The 13,520-nt window shown below is 47.8% G+C and overlaps 3 protein-coding genes across 3 annotated transcripts; 1 reads left to right on the top strand and 2 right to left on the bottom strand.

Annotated features, from left to right (window-relative positions):
* The first annotated feature begins 244 nt into the window (after positions 1 to 244).
* Positions 245 to 3,551, top strand: N7446_009265 (vacuolar protein sorting protein DigA). Its single transcript, XM_058518010.1, has 3 exons — positions 245 to 537; positions 609 to 3,198; positions 3,258 to 3,551. The coding sequence occupies exons 1-3, from the start codon at positions 321 to 323 to the stop codon at positions 3,340 to 3,342; spliced, it is 2,892 nt and encodes a 963-aa protein (XP_058368798.1). The 5' UTR covers positions 245 to 320; the 3' UTR covers positions 3,343 to 3,551.
* A 168-nt stretch (positions 3,552 to 3,719) lies between these two features.
* Positions 3,720 to 6,290, bottom strand: N7446_009264 (uncharacterized protein; the record flags this gene model as incomplete). The annotated part of the gene is made up of 7 exons (XM_058518009.1): positions 3,720 to 3,909; positions 3,980 to 4,481; positions 4,544 to 4,839; positions 4,894 to 4,980; positions 5,038 to 5,883; positions 5,934 to 6,046; positions 6,126 to 6,290. The coding sequence occupies 7 exons, from the start codon at positions 6,288 to 6,290 to the stop codon at positions 3,720 to 3,722; spliced, it is 2,199 nt and encodes a 732-aa protein (XP_058368797.1).
* Positions 6,291 to 8,381: 2,091 nt separating this feature from the next.
* N7446_009263 (uncharacterized protein) lies at positions 8,382 to 8,754 on the bottom strand (the record flags this gene model as incomplete). The annotated part of the gene is made up of 2 exons (XM_058518008.1): positions 8,382 to 8,680; positions 8,709 to 8,754. The coding sequence occupies 2 exons, from the start codon at positions 8,752 to 8,754 to the stop codon at positions 8,382 to 8,384; spliced, it is 345 nt and encodes a 114-aa protein (XP_058368796.1).
* Between the last annotated feature and the right edge of the window lie 4,766 nt (positions 8,755 to 13,520).

The following is a 13,520-nucleotide window of genomic DNA, read 5'->3' as shown; positions in this document are numbered from 1 at the left end:
GTCCAGCTATTGCATGTTTCACATATGATGATACCCCACGATGCATTGTGCGAAGTGACTTTGTGATTTGTACTTAGGGATTAACCAGATAGATTCCTACCTACATGTGTATGATTAATTGTATTTCTATATTCGTGTTGGGGAGATTTAGCTGTTGTAGATCCAAGTAGGTAAAGTGATGTTGGCCTGAGGCCATGCATCTTAGCCTCCGCATACCTCGGACCCCCAAGTCAATCTCCGTCTCGCACCAACGCGCAGCCTTGAACTACCTCCACTCTTGCTCGATCGGCATGACATAGCACTGCTACAGCTAGCGCATCATGGCGCTGGATGGATCCAGCAGTTACGTTGCTCCCAGCAACTTAATGGAGCCCCCGAGCTCCTCCCTTCCGATATTCGACGTTGAGCGGGTGCAGCTAGCCTTCAACATCGCTGCGGACTTTGTGGCAGCGCAGGTCGCGAACAATGTACTTGTGCTAGCTCTGTCAACCAACCGCATTCTCCGAATCGACCTTGACTCTCCTGAAGATGTCGAAGGTAGGCCTCCGAACCTTCCCCGCAGCAAATGCTGGCTACAACAGCGGAGCTAATGTGCTCGTGAACAACAGACATCGATCTTCCCAAGAAGTCCTCCGAAGTTGGAGTCATCCGGCGCATGTTCCTCGATCCTTCCGCGTCCCATTTGATCATCACCACAACTCTCGGTGAGAACTACTATCTCCATGCCCAGTCACCGTCGCGACAGCCGAAACCCCTGTCACGATTAAAAGGTGTATTAATTGAGAGTATTGCCTGGAATCCCTCTCTACCAACTGCGTCCACTCGTGAGATTCTCCTCGGTGCCACCGATGGCAATGTGTACGAGACTTATATCGAACCATCCAACTACCGGCGTGAGGAGAAGTACACGACTCCAGTTTTCCAGGCACCCGGCGCCTCCGCGGTGACGGGAATCTCGGTGGAGCCGGTCTTCTCAAAACCCGATCACAAAAGGGTACTTGTGGCAACCTATGGGAAATTGTTACACTTCACTGGCCGGGCAGGAGCCTCGAAGCATGGGAGAGAGAGCGGCGGGTCTGTGTACTCGGAGCTGTTCCAGCGCGAGACTCCGTTGACACATGAAGCTCAGAAAGCCTCCGGCTCTGCTCCATCTTCTTTAGTGATTTCACCTGCGGTGTCAGACAGCCATCAGGCTGAAGGGTATACTGAAAAGGAATTTGCGTGGCTCAGCTCCGAAGGAATCTACCATGGCCAGCTCGCATCAGAGACCCCATTCAAGGATGCACATATGCTTGCGCGGTCGGTGTTCCCGGCTTCAGAATCACCACGGGGAGGTCGGAAGTTGATACAAGACCCGATTTCCGCAATGACTTTGACACAATGGCATATCTTGGCGCTTGTTGGAGGAAAAGTGGTCGCCGTCAACCGTCTCAGCCAGGAGGTTGTATACAATCAAACGGTGCTGGAGCCTGGGCAGAGTGCGCTGGGTCTCTTGACTGATCTCACGAAGAACACATATTGGCTCTTCACCACTCAGGCCATTTTTGAGGTTGTGGCTGGCGACGAAGACCGAGATGTCTGGAAGATCTTCCTGAAAGAGCAGAAATTCGACGAAGCTCTTCAGTATGCCCGAGGTCCCGCACAGCGCGATGCTGTCATGACTGCCTCGGGTGACTTTTTGGCCGACAAAGGCAACTTCTTCGAGGCTGCCAAAGTATGGGGTAAGAGCAGCAAAGGCTTTGAGGAGGTCTGCCTTACCATGATTGACCACAAAGAACATGACGCCCTGCGAAACTACCTCCTCTCCCAGCTGGCAACATACAAGAAAGCCTCTGCCATGCAAAGAATTATGGTCGCCAGCTGGCTTGTGGAACTATTCATGTCCAAACTGAATTCCCTCGATGACAACATCGCCACCAAGGCCGAATTGACAGAGGGCACGAGCACCGGAGAAATTAAGGATCAGCTTGGCAGCGTCCGCGCTGAATTTCAAGAATTTGTCAACAGCCACAAAGCGGATTTGGACCGGAAGACAGTATATGATATCATAAGTAGCCATGGCCGCGAGGAGGAGTTGCTCTTCTTCGCAACCGCTACATCTGACTACAATTATGTTCTGTCATATTGGATTCAGCGCGAGAAATGGCTGGAAGCTTTGAAAGTCCTGCAACGCCAAAGTGATAGCGATGTCTTCTACAAATACAGCAGTGTGCTCATGACACACAAGCCCACAGACCTGGTCGATATCTTGATGCGCCAGACGGACCTCGATCCTGAGAGATTGATACCCGCACTGCTAAATTATAACAAATCGGCCAGTGTCGCTTCCCTCAGTCAGAACCAAGCTGTCCGCTATCTGAACTTTATCATTGTCAATCACCCCAACCCATCCGCAGCGGTCCATAATACTCTTATTTCAATCCATGCGTCCAGCCCCTCAACATCCGAGGCCGGCCTGCTCACCTACCTCCAATCGCAACCATCGTCGCCCCCTCCCTACGACGCAGACTTTGCCCTTCGACTTTGTATCCAAAATCAACGAGTCCAGTCATGCATCCACATCTACAGCACTATGGGTCAGTATCTACAGGCTGTCGAGCTAGCTCTGGAACACAATGACATCGAGTTGGCTGCAATCGTCGCCGACCGTCCAGAGGGCAACGACAAACTCCGCAAGAAATTGTGGCTCCTGGTCGCGGAGAAAAAGATCCGCCAACCAGGCACTGGTATTAAAGACGCCATTGAATTCTTGCGCCGCTGTGAGCTTCTTCGCATTGAGGATCTGATTCCCTTCTTCCCTGATTTCGTCGTTATCGACGACTTCAAGGACGAGATTTGCACTGCTTTGGAAGATTACTCGCGTCACATCGATGCCTTGCGTCAGGAGATGGACAACTCGGCCCAGACCGCCCGTCAAATCAGGGGTGAGATTGCTGGTCTGGATACCCGCTATGCGATTGTCGAGCCGGGTGAGAAATGTTGGATCTGTTCGCTGCCTGTCCTCAGTCGTCAGTTCTTTGTCTTCCCCTGCCAACATGCTTTCCACAGTGACTGTCTTGGAAAGGAGGTTCTGGATGGTGCTGGCGGGAAGAAGAAGTATATTCGCGATTTACAGGCTCAGCTCAGTAACGGCGATATCTCCTCCCCTCGGCGGGAGGATATTGTCAAGGAATTAGACTCGCTGGTCGCTGAAGCTTGGTATGTGATAACCTTCCCATGTATTGCTGTGTCCATTTCACTAACCATCTCCTTTGTAGTATTCTCTGCGGCGACCACGCCATCAAACAGATTGACAAGCCCTTTATTGCAGACTCTGAGACAGCCGACGAGTGGGCCCTGTAATAGTACGTGTTCATCTAGCTGTTGTGACCTGGAATGTTGCCTGATTTTGGTGACGACGGATAGGCATCTTGTCGTTGGGATACTCTTTGTTATTCTTTTTTCAATACCCTTCTCTATCACAAGCAATTGCTACATGAGGTCCAGTCCTCGTATATAGACATGAATCGCTATACTGGATTTGATTCGGACCCAGACATCGACTCTTATATGCTGGTATAGAAAAGCAGGTATAATAAGGACGGCATTAAGCATAAAACCGAACAACCAACTCCATACATGCGAACAGACAAGCCCCGGAAAAGACAATGGAAAAAAGAAACGATACTATATCATAGAATACAGTGCACTCTAGAAGTAATTCAACAACAGAGTAGAAACTAATGCTCAGGCCATAAAGACCGCAAAAGCTCCAGATCCTGCGCAACAGCGGGACTATGCACAGCACAATCTTCCAAAAAACCCAGCATCACCCTAATCCAGCGTTCCCAACCACTAGGCAGAGTCTCACGGAGACGAGGACTAGGTGAGTGAGCAATACAGTAGAAGAGGAGTATCTGACCAAAGAATCTGAGCAGAACAAAAAGTGTTAGCCAACCAAAGCTGACAAAATATAAGAATGTAATTAAAAAGCACTTACTGCGAACAAAACGCAAACCTAATCGGAATGCAACTCTTCATCTTCCGGAAAATACCTTGCGTAATGGGCCAATCCATTGCATTCAATAGGCCGCTCTTCACCTGCTCGAAGTCTTCGTCTGTGAGGAGACCCGGGGTCCGTAGGGCCTTATATAGATACGGTCGGCCGATGTGGAAGCGGGCGATCATGTAGCGGCCTTTCAGCATTGCATCTGTCACTGCTACTGCCGGCGACAGGGGACGGGTCGGGTCTGTGGTTCTGGGTCTTGGGGAGGAGAGTTGGGTTTGGTTCGGGATTGGGGATGCTGCTGAGCCGGGTGAGGGATGGAGGGAGGAGTGGTCAATTGGTGTATTGTGTGAGGAGTAGGGAGTATTTGTGTTTGTGTGGTTGCTAGTGCTTGGGTTTGTGAATTGGATTGCTGTTGGAAGGTTGGTGCGCCATTGTTCTAGTTGGTGGTTGAGTTCTGTGTTTACGGCGGGGAGGGGGAAGGATCCTGAGTCGGCTGGTAGAGGGTATTTATGCATCAGTAATGGCGATATTTCGAGAAAGGGCTGAGCTGCTTACAGTAGAAGTATAGGGAGTGGCGGATTCGCGTGAGGATGATGCGGTGGGCTACCTGGGCTAGGAAGTGGTATTGGAAGTATGAGTCGTCGACCACGCTTGATGAGTTGTAGCGCGTTGCAGCGTAGCCGGTTGTTTCGAAGCCGATGAATTTGGGAATTGGGACTTGTTCTTCGAGGCGAGAGAGGCCGCTTGATGGGAGGTGAAGCTCTTGGACGAGGATTGTTTCATTCATGAGGCAATTCCAATATACGCGGGATTTCATGTCACCTTCCCATCCGTCGAAGTTTACATCGTGGCTATGCGCCAGTTAGAACTATCTTGGCCGATTGAGGTGTATGGGTAGGACTTACTTGGTCAGCATTGACAGACAGCATGTAGCGGCACGATGAATCATTGCCCAAGAGTCCATCGGACGGGGAATCTGACTATAATATACACTGTAAGAGATTAGAATCTATCTGGTAATTGTATTAGGCTTGGGCATGGGTACGCACGAGGAGAGGAGGTAGAATTGGCAACTCTGGATGTCATTGTCGCACATCAAAAAGCCAATGCGTCGACGAGCTTCGTTGAAAAACCGTAGTCCAGGCTGTTCTTCATAGACCACATTCATCCATTCAGGTGGTTCGAATTGATGACCCAGAGTTCCTGGCAAAGGATAGTTTCCTTCTTGTGAGGCTAGGACAGCAAGACATCCCAGTGCTAGCACATTGAGAACCAGACAACTCTCCAAATTGTAGCCGAAACCGCTCTCAATAGCTGAGCCAAGAGTGAAGGAAAAGAAGAACCCCTTATCCATTATAGGGGTGGATGGGTTGAAAACACTGAAGAATGCATCTGCCAGGCCTCTGATCATCGCCAACGGAAGCTCTTCTAGCCAATGTTCTCCCGCCTGGAGAGGATAATGACTTGTGAACATTGGAAGTGGAGGTCGCGCCGACTCCAATTCAATGACATAGTTTTTTCCAAGCAGTTCATAGGCAGCGAGTAACTGCTTTGGGAGGATCTGCCGGGCTCCAGGCCACAGAATAACCCCATGTTGACTGAAAGAGATAGAGATTCGACCTGCGGAGTCAGGCTGTGTTTCGTTCTCTTCAAATTCAAAGTCATCTCCATCTCCTGCTGCGGCGGGAGTGAAGTTGTCTCCCGTGGCGGCCAGCATGGATGTCTGGTTACCATCGTTGACAGCAGGCGATACCTGTGTGTGCAATCCATCGGCAGGAGTACGGATCTGGCTCCGAAGAGACTGCAGATCACCCAAGATGGACGTGGGGATATTTTCCAATTTCGTCTCTAGACGGTGCAAAGTACTCATAATCATAGTAAGGGATTGGTCCCGTCTGGAGTGTATGAGCAATTGAGTGTACAAGACAGCATTGAAACGACTCACTTTGATGATTTACGCTCATTGTAAACACATTCCAGGCCAAGCGACTTGCAGAGCCCACATCTGGGCCGTGATTCATCGCATCGCGTCTTCTTCAGACGACAGGTCTCACACGCCTTGGAACGAGCGTTAGCGAGGCCCGGAGAGCTCGGTCGTGCCGTAGAACCAGGCAACTAAGGCAGATGTATCACTTACAACTGTGGCAATGAAGTTTCTGGGCTTCTTGGTCGGTCCGGATGACTGCCCGTGCTCCTCCTCGCCGGGCGAGAGCAGGTCATGAATAGGGAGTATGCCATTGTTATCGGGGTCGGGCGACCTTTGCGCACCTCCCCTAAACTCCTCGAGCGACCGCTTGCTCATTTTGCATCATCCAGAACGGGTTTCTCGTGTTTTATCCCGGCATCCTGAGAGTTTGATATTGATGCGGTTCGTTTTTTTAAATCGGGTGGGTTTCTGGTTGGGTCCGTCCAATCAGAGGCCGTGCTGCTATGAATCATCGTCGCGATTGTCTTTGTCTATTTTGTTGTTGTTCGATGGATTTGTTGAGGATTGCAGTTGTGTTCATGAATTGTTCGTGCTATGGAATGAATGCGCCTGTACCCCTTTATGTTCCAGTCCTTAATTTCAAGAAGCCAGCCCGACATGACTAGGTTCCAAGCGATTCGTGTGTTGTTCCGGCATATGGGCAAGATAGATGATAACTTGATAATATTTTGCATAAAAAATTGAATAATAAGATCTTTATAATGCTTAGGTTCTTATTTTATAGACCAAGGTAAAACATTCTGTAGTCTTACAGTGCCTATCAGGGAATGAGATTCAGGCTGAGTATGATAAGTCACATCCCTTTTATACTTACGTCTAATATGCACTTACTGGTAAATCATATGCTGTGATACTCTTTGCTAAGTGAACTATTGCCTGACTTTGCTGATTGGTCGGGGCTCTCACGCCATTAAAATCCATTTTCACTTGCGAATGGATCAAACTAATTGAGCTTCCCAGCCAACATGTCGCGTGGCCATTACTTCGTGCATTTATAGTAATTCCTAATATTTTGTCTATGCATAAGATTACGGGCTTTGGTATAGTCGGATGCCAAAGTGAACCATAGGGCAAGCCCATTCTGCTGCACAATGAAGCAGCTCTTCGACTCACTTGGTCTATTGATGGTGGATACAAATGACGATAACGTTACTGCTTCTTATACATGTGAGGGCGAGGTGCCTCGATTCCAGCGAGGCACAGGGCTCCCATTAACCTGCCTCTCGCCTATACATATACGTACATGCAATTTTTGAGGACAAGTCCATGACAGTTATAGCTGAATACAGTGGCATGGAAACACAAACAAGTATAGAGACCCTAGCTACCAGTGCCAGACATAAGAAATCGACGTCGTGTCCATTTAGGAATCATCTGTATTAGGCTTATGGCACTTACAGTCATGTAGCCTGTACCATCCGGCAAAAGCTCGATTGATCTACAGTCAACAAGATCTCTAGGTTTCCCCACGGACAAATCCACTGCGATTACACTGACGTCGCCGCGGTTAATACTGTATCTACTTACCGGGTAATTGCTTTGATATATGCGCTCGACCTATATCCATTCTGTCTAAAGATTGTCCCTTTTATGTTCCATTTAATATTGCGACTCATCGAGGCGATAGAAGACGAGAATTTGAGGTTCTAGGTATACTTACAGCCTACATAGCCACGATAGATGACCGCATGGCTAAATCAGAGTAATAAAAAGGCACGATTATAGGTAAAGCAGGTTTCTGTAAGTAGTCGTAGTAAGTAAGATTGATATAAGACTATGTACTGGCCGTGATGTTGGCCGCTACTTCTAGTGCTAAGATGCATAACTCTACGCCGTGCAACCGTCCGTGTCAGCGTGATGAAGTACTATTTCGTAAGACATCTAGAGAAGCAGGGTAGTAAATATTGAAGATGACGTATCACTAATATGGCATCTTTGAGTGATTGTCTATTTATACTTATAGAACCGTCTCCTATAGAATGACTGCCTGCTGGTACAGTGGAATATTGTCATTCTTCGAGGACAGACTGCCCATATTCCGGCCTCTAGTCACGCTAGCACGGAAGGTTATAGGGCGCATAGTAGTTATGCATCTATAGTACTAGAAGTAGCGGCCTACATCACGGCTAGTACATGGACTTATCACATCCTACTTACTACCACTACTTACAGAAACCTCCTTTGCCTAAAATGATACCATATATCGTGGCTTATAAGTAACTTTTAGTCTCACATTGTCGTCTTCTATCGCCTTGACAAGTCGCAAACTTTAGTGCATCCTCCAAATCAGATCAGCATCCAAACTGTTCGCCGTTGCCCTTCATTAATTGAAGCGTCATAAACTTCGGCTCGTCGTCTATTCCACCTCACTGTCGACTCTAATAAATCTTCAATATGGGCTTCCCATCAGGGCAAGATGTTCACAATCTGTTCATTAATTTGCATGATTGCCCAAAGGGACATTCTGTCTTCGTTGGCCAGGCTTTGGAAGAATCGACATGGACTGTAACCGGCCAGCGCCCATTCCCTGGATCCTGGCGTAGCAAATCCGCCTTCCCAGAAGACATTTGGAGTCCGAACAGCGGCTGATTGCCACTCCGGTCCTAATTTATCATTCCGAATGGGTTCCAGAGCATTGTTTGTGGAAGCAACGGCAAGGTTGCGGTTGAGCTCCTCGTCACCATCAACAAAGTCGTGAGACTCAGCTATAGCAAATAGATAAATCAAGCCCACGCCGACGACGACTGGTTTCCAGATGGTCAAAAACAACTATGGGCATAAGGGGAAAAGCTACATCCTTTTATTCTATGGCATTGGAATCTGAACCTTGAACATCACAGAGGTATGGCATTCCTGTTTCGAAGTTTGCAGTCCTTGGAAGATTAGCCCCCAGGAACAAGGGGCCCACCATGGGAGCTAGAAGCAATATTTTAGAAGTACTGCAAGTATAGTTATCAAGGTCTCGCTCGTACAATTGATGTTTGCGTTAACTTAGTGGCCTCGTGGTCTTATGGTTGAGGCCTAACGTAACTTAACTAGTTAGTTAACTTAACTAACGTAATTCACATGCGAGTGAGCCACCCAAGCGAGTGGGCCACCCCAAAACACATAGTAAAAGCGATTAATTACAACTTGGTATCTCAACAACGGTAGTCTATCTAGAGTTTTCCTTATATATTTATGCTTCTTAAGTGATATCTAGCATCTATAGGGAGTTTGAGGAAAGTTTAAGACATCATGGTTGCAATGTATATATATCTAGTTTTTGGCAACGTAATTTTCGGTAATTTTTGAAATGACCATAATATAGCCTTCTGCTATCCTTAAAATTGATATAGAACGCTAATTAGTCTTATCAATGACTATCGTGAAATAAGGAGATAAAATAAAAACATGGTTGTTGAGATATAAATGTAGAATATATCGCTTTTACTATGTGTTTTGGGGTGGCCCACTCGCTTGGGTGGCTCACTCGCATGTGAATTACGTTAAATATTATTTATGCCTGACTCTACAGGCATCAAGTTAGAGCGGGGTTTCTTAGTCAGCCAAATTCAACCAATAGGATGGCCTCCTCGGGTATTGATATGAATCATCGTATTCGTCGTCATTCCATTTGCGAATGGAAGAGTTTCCGCTTCTTGTATTATCTGGCTTTCCTAGAGATACTTAGAAAGAGGTATTGATCTGAGCTACGGCTTGCCTAGTTCATCGACTTCATAATGGTGTTTTGTTGACGATGTCCGTTATACAACCAAATATATATTCGGCCGGTACCGTGGCCTTCCAGGCACCAACCAGTTGGGGATATATTCGAATGCAATCATAACCAGTCCGCAATATGACTCTTGAATATTATTCGTTATAGATAGAGGCTCGACCATAGCTACGAGATGACGAGTCGACTCAAAAATGAACCCTTGACTCCGGTGGGATGGTTCTAGCGATACATTCATCAAATACATACGTGATCCATGAGCACAAAACATCCCATCACCAATCATCAAACATGTAGATTATGTCAATGCCAACAACGTCCAGACCTGAGACCCAGACCCAGGGTACGTACCACAAGCCAGGGCCAATTGCGAATCCGCTTGCCTGTTGGAAACACAACCACTATATTGCGCCACCCAAAACAAAAGTAACTCGAAAATAGAACGTCTCCAACAACCTTGCAAAGTCATCTCACTTTGTCACCGCGACTTTGGTCTGGATGCAAGCGGAGACTTGATGTCATATTATGGCTCCGTACTCCATAGGCAAGAATAGAAGCGAGATCCCGGTCTCCACTTCTTCATTACTCATTCGAAAACGTGTCCCAACGTCACTGAATATGAAGATGTTCATCATATTTCCTGTAATATTTGTAACTATCCATTTGATACACTTGACAGGGGAGGTGACGTTGACAGGGGGAATGTGGCATGGGTTGATTCCAAACCCGGCAAAGGAGGTCGAGGACGGCTCCCGCGGGTATGTTTATTTGAGGGTACGTAGGTAGAGTTATTGTATACAGTCGAGTGATAGAACATAGTAGACTAGTGTCTTTGTTTGTGTTGACCTACGGTAGGGAGTAGAATCGCCTAGAATACGCCTCCAGGCAGGAACATACACCCCGGATATTGGCAATTGGACCATGTCTTGAGTTATGACACAATGGCCAAAAAAGAGGGGTCGCCATACTGATGTTGACTTGGCAACCGTTATTGATTCAAACTCGACCTGTCAAACGACTGAAATGTTCGAGATGGGTCAGAAAAAGGCCTCAGGCTGCCTCCCTTGCAGGGCGATCCAACGCATGATTGACTTTTCTGCCCTTGACTTTGTTTACCTTGCCTTTTTCACTCTGCACGGTCGCACACGGAGAAAAAGCGAGACCTACAGGAGGCTGGGGTCATGTCATACATTGAAATGCATACCGTTGATGCGTTGATTGTATTTGTATACAACGTAGTCGCACAGGGCAAAGCGTGCAACTCTACTCGATGCAGAGCGCCATGTTCTTCCAATCCATGTCTAGACTCGGAGTTGATGCTTGTTGTTTTGGGTTTAAACAAAGCCATTCGCTCCGGATCGTGCATAAACATGTCACCATTATTGAATGTGGAGGTTGGACACGGGACCTAATACTGTAAGAATGATGGCGCCGGAATTCCCATGTCATAGAAATGTGTACTAGTCCGAAGCGAGAAAAGCAAAGAAAAGCAAAGAAAAGCAAAGAAAAGCAAAGAAAAGCAAAGAAAAGCAAAGAAACACAAAGAAAACAAAGGCCAGTTCAGACTAAAATCCGGGGAAGTGGCCCCCAAGCCGGTACAGTTAGACCCCCTCTTTTGAAGATGATCTCACTATCTCAACAGAACATCTCCTCTACCCGGGATTTCGCATCTATGACTATCACTTTTTAAAATTGAGAATCTGTCCGGAAATGATGGCATGACGATCGTGCGGGGTATGATAACCATAGAGTTATCAGAGTTGATTCCATCTCCCACTAGATTTGGCACTATTGAACACCTTAACGGAATCATGGCGTTATCACCGGAGGATACTTCCACTGCCGACTTCGCCCGGAGTTGGACTCCGTACAGATAAGATAATCATATCATATCGCCACTGCAGGTCTGTATCATGTTGATCACTGTACTATAGTAAGCAATATAAAATCGCGCATAAGGTATAAACACGTTTCGCCTTCTCGCGTGCAAAGGGGTTGGCTGATGCAAAGCACTACACTAGATGACGAAAAACTCTTTAAGAGAGGGCTGGGGTACCAACTCGACCTGCAGTAAAATAAAGCAACGGATATGGGGCCGAAGCCCGATGGAGGGGGAGATCAAAAGCTGAGCCGTGCCTATCTTCTACCTGCAGCACTCCCGGCACTGAGGATATTGCGTGTTTGATGTGCGATGCCGATCCAGGGTCAAATTGGGGTGAAAGCCCAAGAATTGGTGTCTGCATTTCCCGGAGAATGAGGGGGGACTGCAAAGTGTAAAGTGCGTCGCGTGATGCCGAAGTCGTGCCACACCCACAACTCTATCTGTTCTGTACTTCCTTGCAGACCACAGGAGGCGGTCAAACCTAGTGTAGGGCTAGAATCAGGCAGGGGTCCCCCTTCACCGCTACAGCTGCGTGGGTGTCCGATGCGATGATAGCTTATGAGCACGCTCCACTAGATCGTGCAATAGAACACATGTGTTGTACACTTGTGTTATCTAATGCCTAGTCAATGGGTAATCGGGGTCCGGTCTATAACCGAAACCGAAGATCATGAATAATATACATTTGAGTCGACCCCTGATTAGAAACAACCCCCTCATGGATGTCAGGGCCAGACAACTATTGTCTCATAATACCGCGCGCCAAATAACGTTGCAGACAGGCCACGGGTGCTATTGAGTTGGAAATAGTAGGGTCCGGGGTAGCCAATAAGGGAGAATCACGCCATCCCACTCCATCGCGTCATGCAGCCTGGAAATAGTGGCCCAATACGGCAGTCTGATTGGCCACCCGTCCCAGAATGGACTGCGCAATCCACCGCATGGGGAATAGTGCGCCACCTTGATCCCTCGACTTAGGCGGTGCCCCTGCTCAGAGAGTTTAGTTCTTTTTAGTCTCAAAGATAGGGGTCAACTGTAATATCATATCTCGACTGGATGGGCGAGATAGCAGATGCTGTTGTCAAGTAGATGATAGAGTTCCATAGTTCAAGCTTAATGGGCAACCAACAATGGAATTTGACGTTATCGGGTCCTTACGATGTTGACGCCTTCCAAGGGCCAGGAATGCCTAGAAGGTTCATGAAACTTGGTTCAATACGGGGAATCGTTACATACCATACATTACCCTTACCGTTCACCCAGGAGACGGAAACGGGGAGGGACCTCGGGCGCCAGTCAAATTAGGCGGCAACTGCAGATCACACGGAATGAAAGACAAACGAACGGCCTAGCAGATACTCGTTTGTGACCGTACAGGCTGTATTGGCCAATAGGTATCCACTTTGCCTCTCCAATTCCCCGGAGATGTTAATGACTCTAACCTCTCCTCCCTTCATCTTCATCTTCATCTTCATCTTCATCTCCCTCCTCCATCACTTCTCTTTCTTCGCTCTTCCTGCTTCATCTCCCCCTCTCTACCTCCCGCCTCCCGTCATCCGCTCGTCACTTGCGTGTCACTTCAAACGGTTCCAGCGTTATCGCAGCGTCCCTTGTCCTTGACCCTGCCTGCCGTCGACGACCTCTACTCTTGCCTGACAGACTGCGAGTGAAGATCGGATTTGCTGGTCTTGCCTCTGCACAAGAGTGTATCTCGTCTCCGTGTTCTCGACCTGGTCCCCCTTTTCCTGGATCTTCCGGGTTGATCCTAAGCTCTGGTGACTCACGATCCGCAACTTGCCAAAGGATCCACCTTTCGTCAACCGGTCTACCATTGAGCCCCTTTTCCAGTCTTCGTCATTTTCAACTCACACGAAGGCTCTACCTGCTCTGCAGGTAATTATACGTTCCTCGGACGAGAGCCGCTTTGAGACCACATTGGGAGTTC

This window comes from Penicillium canescens, assembly GCF_028828765.1.
Source record: "Penicillium canescens strain IBT 15451 chromosome Unknown utg000006l_segment0_segment0, whole genome shotgun sequence".
Lineage (NCBI taxonomy): Eukaryota > Fungi > Ascomycota > Eurotiomycetes > Eurotiales > Aspergillaceae > Penicillium > Penicillium canescens.
The sequence above is the reverse complement of the archived record's forward strand: the minus strand, read 5'-3'. Positions and strand labels throughout refer to the sequence as shown.